Source organism: Megalops cyprinoides, chromosome 2, assembly GCF_013368585.1.
Source record: "Megalops cyprinoides isolate fMegCyp1 chromosome 2, fMegCyp1.pri, whole genome shotgun sequence".
Taxonomy (NCBI): domain Eukaryota; kingdom Metazoa; phylum Chordata; class Actinopteri; order Elopiformes; family Megalopidae; genus Megalops; species Megalops cyprinoides.
The window spans coordinates 67,948,640-67,957,144 of NC_050584.1; the positions used below are offsets into that span (position 1 = coordinate 67,948,640).

Genomic DNA, 8,505 nt, shown 5'->3' on the forward strand with positions numbered 1-8,505 from the left:
TCCGAGCGGCTCGCAGCCGCGCACAGCAGTGGGGATCTCGGGTCGGGACATGCGGAGCCCCTGGGACCCCGTGAGGTGGGCCCTGGAACGGCCTGACCGAGGCGGGAGGGGCTTTATTGGCTACTGTTTGACTGTTCATAACATTTTTTGCCTTTATACGTATAAACAAGTTAATAGGTGGTATCTGAAACAGACAGCATGGGTTTTAATATATAGCATATATTAATATTGCTAATGTCCACATTGTATTTAATTTGATATAAATAGTTTTATGGGGAAATGCATTCCAGAATAAATATGTGACATCAACACACCCTTTAATCACAGTTGAACAGTCTGCAGTTAGATTACAGCTTGCGGTGCGGTGCTCACACACACAGTGCCTTCCCAGCGACACTTTGTGCTCCACCGTGCGGTTCTTCTGCTTGGTTGCTCTGTGTGACACTGTGAAAGTGTAATCTGTCTGGCCGCTGTCATCGTCTGAAGAAAAAAAAAGTCGTGCAGTTTTATATTTATGAGGAGCGTTCCGCAGCTCAAACAGGCGATTCCCATTTACACCTGCCTATTATCACTGTTAATTCTAGAGTGTCTGTCAGCGCCGCCGATTGGACGCTGCGCTCCGCCGCCCTCCCTGCGCAGGCGGCGCAGGCGGCGCAGGCTTCCAAAGCCCAGCTTTTCCAGCTGTTGCGCATTCCTCAGCGCGGAGTCGCCGCTGGCGGAGCGCAGAGAGGGTCTCCTCGGATCTCCGGAGCTCTGAACCTGCTGTGTGGCCGTAGGTTACACCAGTGATGTTCCAAAATCTGTTACTGGAGGCTACCCAACGCTATCGACAGCCCCTTTTTTAAAATCGGAGGAGAGCGGGTTTGTGCTTACGTCTGGATATCTTTGCTTTGGCATAGTTTTTCCTCACCGACGTCGGCTACTCGCTTTCGGCAATGGTAAGTGTTTATATTAAAAGAGAAAGTTATACTACTAACTCCACATGAATCATTGAGTTGATGTTTCTCTTAACCATGTATGTTTGTTATTTTATATAACACTTCAATAACCTATTTGCTAACGAAATTGCGACCGTGGAAAGACTCACAAGATGTTATATTCCTTGGCTATTTGCTGGGTATTTAAAACCTGAACGGAGGATTAAGGCGTACTAATCCGTTTTAGATTGCACCTTTAGCTTTCGTACGTGAAAGAAACACTTCATCGCTTGTTTTCATGCCAATGTATGCTGCATACCAATTTATCCCGCGCCGTGTCGCGCGTGCAAGCCCGAGCACGATGAAGCGCGTGTTGTGTCTGCGGAGGCCGTCACGTGCACGCGTAGCTCCACGCGCTGATAGTGCACCACCGCACCGCGCGCCTCTGCACGCGGCAGCAGGTACCGCAAAATCGCAGGAGGGCAGCCGTATAGCTTTGGGCAGGAAGCCAGATATAAGCATTGATTGTTTCGCAGTATGTCTAGGCTCTGATGGTAATTTTTCACCTGGGTTTTGTTGTATGTAATTAGAGGTTAAACTGTGTGACCGCAGTTGCATATATAGGGTAATTTAAACCCAAAGGGATTCATTTGGAGGTCACGTGTGTCACTTGGTTGTGTATCGTGTATGCGTGTGTGTCTGTCTGTCTGTTTGTGTGTGTGCACATATATGTGTGTGTCTGTGTGAGCGTGTGTGAATGCACATGTGTACACTTGGATGTGAGTGCAGTTGTGTGCGCGTGTATCTGTCTGTACGCCTGTGTATGCGTGTGATTTGTGTGTGTGTATCTCTGTACGCCTGTGCATGTGTGTGATTTGTGTGTGTGTATCTCTGTACGCCTGTGCATGTGTGTGATTTGTGTGTGTGTATCTCTGTGCGCCTGTGTATGCGTGTGATTTGTGTGTGTATATCCCTGTACGCCTGTGTATGTGTGTGTGGTTTGTGTGTGTGCACATGTGATTGATTTTGGGAGGCAGAACCAGACACGCTCGGCTGCTCTGTGTGCAACCTCAGATGTTCCGGTCGTGGCAGCAGTCCACGCGACTATTGAGGTGACCAGATACCGTAGAGTCACGGAAAAATGGCTCCAATTTGCCCGAGACAGCGGACACATTTTCTGTGTTTGCGAGCTGTCCATCATGCAGCTTATGATAGCGCAGCACTGGGAGGGTACAGACTGTTCCAAATTAGGGATGCTTTCAAGCCGGGCCAGGAACCACAGCCTGAAGAGATTTAAAAGGCAGAGGAAGGTTTCCCTTAACCGCTCTCTTTTACTCTCCCTTCCGAGGCCGGGTCTGTGGGCCTCTCTGAGGCTCCCGCCACCAGCGCCACATCTGATACGTCTCATTGATGCAGCTCAGATGAGGGCTCCTTCATCTTTATCACCATGTGCTATCAGCTTCCACAGAGAAAGAGTTTAGATCAGACAAAATATGGTATTCAGGTCAGCTTCACATGCGTGATTAAACACACACACACACACACATATATATTCCTTTTCTCCTCCACTCTTGGTCTGTCTTACTGAGGGAGTAGCTGGGACAGCAGAGTCTCCTGCTCCTCGTTTCAGCTGTGACAGTGGCAGGATGCTGTAGATCACAGAGGGTTCCTCACCTTCACAAACCCGGACACACTCTCCCGGAGCGCACTCTCCCTGAGCACACTCTCCCGGAGCTCACTCTCCCTGAGCACACTCTCCCAGAGCGCACTCTCCCGGAGCTCACTCTCCCGGAGCGCACTCTCCCAGAGCGCACTCTCCCGGAGCTCACTCTCCCGGAGCGCACTCTCCCGGAGCTCATTCTCCCGGAGCACACTCTCCCGGAGCTCACTCTCCCTGAGCACACTCTCCTGAGGACACTCTCCCAGAGCGCACTCTCCCGGAGCTCACTCTCCGGAGCACACTCTCCCTAGGACACTCTCCCAGAGCGCACTCTCCCGGAGCACACTCTCCCGAGGACACTCTCCCAGAGCGCACTCTCCGGAGTTCACTCTCCCTGAGCACACTCTCCCGGAGCGCACTTTCCGGAGCACACTCTCCCAGAGCGCACTCTCCCGGAGCGTACTCTCCGGAGCACACTCTCCCGAGGACACTCTCCCAGAGCGCACTCTCCCGAGGACACTCTCCCAGAGCGCACTCTCCGGAGCACACTCTCCCAGAGCGCACTCTCCCGGAGCGTACTCTCCGGAGCACACTCTCCCGAGGACACTCTCCCAGAGCGCACTCTCCCGAGGACACTCTCCCAGAGCGCACTCTCCGGAGCACACTCTCCCAGAGCGCACTCTCCCGGAGCGCACTCTCCCGGAGGGCACTCTCCCAGCATGCTTTGCATGCAGTGCCTGCTGGTACTGCACAGTGGTGCAGTGGTAAAGAGAAGGGCTCATAACCGAAAGGTTGCTGGTTCAGTTGCTTGCTGGGGCACTGCTGCTGACTGCACCCTTGAGTAAAGTATTTCAGCCACAGTTGAACTGTAAAATTGTAATCTCCTGTGTGTACATCACTCTGGGTAAGAGTGTCTGCTAAATGACAGCAATAAAGTTCTCAGCATTCCTTGCACCCAGCGGCTGAGTCCCCTGCAGTTTTCTATCAGACTCTCTCCACACACACAAGGTTCCTTTTGTCCACCCCCACCCAAACCCAGCCACCCTTTACATCAATGCAGAATTATGTTTTGAAAATGGGACTTTTTTCATTGGAGTTTAAGGCTTTTTTTCTTTCAACAACAAGCATGTTTCTTGTGACGTGAATAAGATTGTCCAACCGAACTCATTTTCTGTATGAATAGCCTGCTCTCCGTCACCGGCGGGCACAGCGGCGGGATTGTGTCTCCCCCTCACTCTGCCCTCATTGGGAGAGGAGCGTGGGGTGGCCCGGGCGGGGCACTTTGCACCGGGCGGGGCGTGTCAGGCGTGTGATGGGGGACTGTGCCCAAACCCAGACACTACAGCCCAAACGTACCGGTCATTAACCACTAATGAAACATTAATGAAACTGATGAAACATCATTAACATGATTGCCACTCATTAAATGCTGCTTTTCTATGTCTGTCATTAGCATCACTGAATTACATTGCAGCTGATGTCCTAAAGCAGACACTACTCTCTTATAAATGTATAGTCTATGCTCTGTCAGCCCAATCTACTATCCCTGTGAAGGATTGGTTGACTTGATTTGTGGTGCCTGTACTGAAGTCTGTAAGGGGAGAGTAATTTCTGCTTTCAGACAGGATCTGCTATAGATGGTAATACTGTTTTAATAACGTGTTAATAGTATTTTAATTGCTGGTTAATTAGTGGCTCCTTGGTGGAAAGTGTCACCCCCTCATCCTCTCAGAAATGTACGAGCCGCGGTTTCTGCAGCCTGAAGAATGAGTGGCTCCATGAGGCAATAAAAACCCAGGGAAAATGTATGCTTGGCCACACTAAGCATGTAAAAATCCATTTTTTAAGAGTGGCTAATTTAGCGTGTGCATATTTGGCACATCCAAATAAACATTTTCTTGGGGTTCGTTTCAAATGTTTAATGAAGCCTTTTTGGGATTTATTACCCAATTTCCAGCACAGATTAGCCGTGGGCCTGTGTGGGGGTGTGACTGTGTGTGTGGGGGTGTGAGGTAAACCGCCGAGGGTTCTGACGTGAGTCAGAGACAGACCCAGTGTGCCCTTTAAACCACACCATTAGCATCAGCATAAACGTCAGAAGAACAAGAGTGGTGACATTTGGTTCCCCCTCCCCCAGCAGAGTTCTGTGCCCCATGTTGGGGGGGGGGGGGGGGGGGGGGGTGTCCCTCACACCACCCCACAGCTCTGTTTTTGGGGTGTGTAGTTTGATTGCAGGAAATGCAGAATTTCCACACACTCTGCGACCCCCCACACATCCCCCCAGCCCTTCTGCCGGGGGTTGATCATCCTGGTGCTGCTCCCTACACCCCTACCTGTACCTGGCAGGTCAGTGTTACTTGCCTGTACTGCTGATACCTTTTCTACTCATTTAGATTCCCACCTCACCACAGTCAGACCCTCCATCTGCTCATTTTATACCTGAACATTCAGAGAACACCTGACCCCACCCATAAACGCACCCCTTGCCATGACAACGCAGGGGGCCACAGCTGACCCCGTTTGAGGTGCTTCCTCGGGTCACTCGGGGTGGTACCGGTGCCCGCCCCCTGGTCTCTGCTGAATCGGTGTGACCCCCCCCAAGGGCTGTGCATGTAGAAGCAGCCCTAGCCTCAGTCTCTCTGGGGAGATCAGTCTGACACGCGACCGCCTGGAACCCGCAGAGTTTATTCAGACAGGATCGAAACGCAGCAGAGAGTAAATTTCTGTGATAGTAGGAGAATAAAGCTGTGTGATAGTAGGAGAATAAAGCTGTGTGATAGTGAGAGAATAAAGCTGTGTGATAGTAAAGCTGTGTGATAGTAGGAGAATAAAGCTGTGTGATAGTGAGAGAATAAAGCTGTGTGATAGTGAGAGAATAAAGCTGTGTGATAGTGAGAGAATAAAGCTGTGTGATAGTAACAGAATAAAGCTGTGTGATAGTGAGAGAATAAAGCTGTGTGATAGTAGGAGAATAAAGCTGTGTGATAGTAGGAGAATAAAGCTGTGTGATAGTAGGAGAATAAAGCTGTGTGATAGTGAGAGAATAAAGCTGTGTGATAGTGAGAGAATAAAGCTGTGTGATAGTAAAGCTGTGTGATAGTGAGAGAATAAAGCTGTGTGATAGTGAGAGAATAAAGCTGTGTGATAGTAACAGAATAAAGCTGTGTGATAGTGAGAGAATAAAGCTGTGTGATAGTAAAGCTGTGTGATAGTAGGAGAATAAAGCTGTGTGATAGTGAGAGAATAAAGTTGTGTGATAGTAAAGCTGTGTGATAGTGAGAGAATAAAGCTGTGTGATAGTGAGAGAATAAAGTTGTGTGATAGTAAAGCTGTGTGATAGTGAGAGAATAAAGCTGTGTGATAGTGAGAGAATAAAGTTGTGTGATAGTAAAGCTGTGTGATAGTGAGAGAATAAAGCTGTGTGATAGTGAGAGAATAAAGCTGTGTGATAGTAACAGAATAAAGCTGTGTGATAGTGACAGAATAAAGCTGTGTGATAGTAAGAGAATAAAGCTGTGTGATAGTGAGAGAATAAAGCTGTGTGATAGTAAAGCTGTGTGATAGTAAAGATGTGTGATAGTAGGAGAATAAAGCTGTGTGATAGTAGGAGAATAAAGCTGTGTGATAGTAGGAGAATAAAGCTGTGTGATAGTGAGAGAATAAAGCTGTGTGATAGTAAAGATGTGTGATAGTGAGAGAATAAAGCTGTGTGATAGTAAAGCTGTGTGATAGTGAGAGAATAAAGCTGTGTGATAGTAAAGCTGTGTGATAGTGAGAGAATAAAGCTGTGTGATAGTGAGAGAATAAAGCTGTGTGATAGTAAAGATGTGTGATAGTAAGAGAATAAAGCTGTGTGATAGTGAGAGAATAAAGCTGTGTGATAGTAAAGCTGTGTGATAGTAAGAGAATAAAGCTGTGTGATAGTAAAGCTGTGTGATAGTGAGAGAATAAAGCTGTGTAATAGTGAGAGAATAAAGCTGTGTGATAGTAAAGATGTGTGATAGTGGGAGAATAAAGCTGTGTGATAGTAAAGATGTGTGATAGTAAGAGAATAAAGCTGTGTGATAGTGAGAGAATAAAGCTGTGTGATAGTAAAGCTGTGTGATAGTAGGAGAATAAAGCTGTGTGATAGTAGGAGAATAAAGCTGTGTGATAGTAGGAGAATAAACCTGTGTGATAGTAGGAGAATAAAGCTGTGTGATAGTGAGAGAATAAAGCTGTGTGATAGTAGGAGAATAAAGCTGTGTGATAGTAAAGCTGTGTGATAGTAGGAGAATAAAGCTGTGTGATAGTAGGAGAATAAAGCTGTGTGATAGTAGGAGAATAAAGCTGTGTGATAGTAAAGCTGTGTGATAGTAGGAGAATAAAGCTGTGTGATAGTAGGAGAATAAAGCTGTGTGATAGTAGGAGAATAAAGCTGTGTGATAGTAAAGCTGTGTGATAGTGAGAGAATAAAGCTGTGTGATAGTAGGAGAATAAAGCTGTGTGATAGTGAAAGAATAAAGCTGTGTGATAGTGAGAGAATAAAGCTGTGTGATAGTGAGAGAATAAAGCTGTGTGATAGTAGGAGAATAAAGCTGTGTGATAGTAGGAGAATAAAGCTGTGTGATAGTAGGAGAATAAAGCTGTGTGATAGTGAGAGAATAAAGCTGTGTGATAGTGAGAGAATAAAGCTGTGTGATAGTAAAGCTGTGTGATAGTGAGAGAATAAAGCTGTGTGATAGTAGGAGAATAAAGCTGTGTGATAGTAAAGATGTGTGATAGTAGGAGAATAAAGCTGTGTGATAGTGAGAGAATAAAGCTGTGTGATAGTAAAGCTGTGTGATAGTAGGAGAATAAAGCTGTGTGATAGTAGGAGAATAAAGCTGTGTGATAGTAAAGCTGTGTGATAGTGAGAGAATAAAGCTGTGTGATAGTAGGAGAATAAAGCTGTGTGATAGTAGGAGAATAAAGCTGTGTGATAGTGAGAGAATAAAGCTGTGTGATAGTGAGAGAATAAAGCTGTGTGATAGTAGGAGAATAAAGCTGTGTGATAGTGAAAGAATAAAGCTGTGTGATAGTGAGAGAATAAAGCTGTGTGATAGTGAGAGAATAAAGCTGTGTGATAGTAGGAGAATAAAGCTGTGTGATAGTAGGAGAATAAAGCTGTGTGATAGTGAGAGAATAAAGCTGTGTGATAGTGAGAGAATAAAGCTGTGTGATAGTAAAGCTGTGTGATAGTGAGAGAATAAAGCTGTGTGATAGTAGGAGAATAAAGCTGTGTGATAGTAAAGATGTGTGATAGTAGGAGAATAAAGCTGTGTGATAGTGAGAGAATAAAGCTGTGTGATAGTAAAGCTGTGTGATAGTAGGAGAATAAAGCTGTGTGGAAGTGCGGCGTTGCCCTGGGGCCTCCCGCTCTCTGTGTTTGGAAACGGTTGGGCTGCCGTGGGGAGACAGCGGTGAGCTCGAGAATGCGTCCGGGTTGCAGTATGCATACCTGCGAGGGAGGCATACCTGGGCTGGGGACAGCCTGCAGGTGAGTGTGGGCCTGCAGGGACACGCCGGCCATGAAGCAGCCTCTGCCTCTCACAGACGCACGCTGCGGGCCTTCACCTTGACCTGCCCCGAGCGGGGAGGGGTGTAATCTCGCTGTGACATCTACAGCAGCCCCCCCGCGCCCGGGCGCTGGGTTATGGGATAAACACCCACAGGCAGGCGTGCTTTGTCCCGGGAGCGGCGGGGGGGGGGGGGGCACGGCAGAGGTGACGGTGTTTCCAGGCTACAGGAAGCAGGCTGAATGCGAGGAAGCAGGAGCGCTTAGCGCTGCCTGTGATCATCGCTTCCTCCTGCCCGCGGCCTTCCTGCCGCACAGCTCCGCCCCGCTGCATTCTGGGGGTTTCTGGGGTAGCTGCTCTTGGCTGCAGTTCCGAGCCCTCTCCATGGTTT

At 47.8% G+C, this 8,505-nt stretch overlaps 1 protein-coding gene across 4 annotated transcripts in view; it reads left to right on the top strand.

Annotated features, from left to right (window-relative positions):
* The first annotated feature begins 708 nt into the window (after positions 1-708).
* Positions 709-8,505, top strand: part of phldb2b (pleckstrin homology-like domain, family B, member 2b) — a 53,080-nt gene continuing 45,283 nt past the window's right edge. For all 4 annotated transcript variants that reach the window (XM_036521227.1, XM_036521229.1, XM_036521228.1 and 1 more), the window contains exon 1: positions 709-938. In XM_036521227.1, the coding sequence (XP_036377120.1) occupies positions 936-938 (3 nt within the window). In that variant the 5' untranslated portion in view covers positions 709-935. The remainder of the gene's footprint in view (positions 939-8,505) is intronic.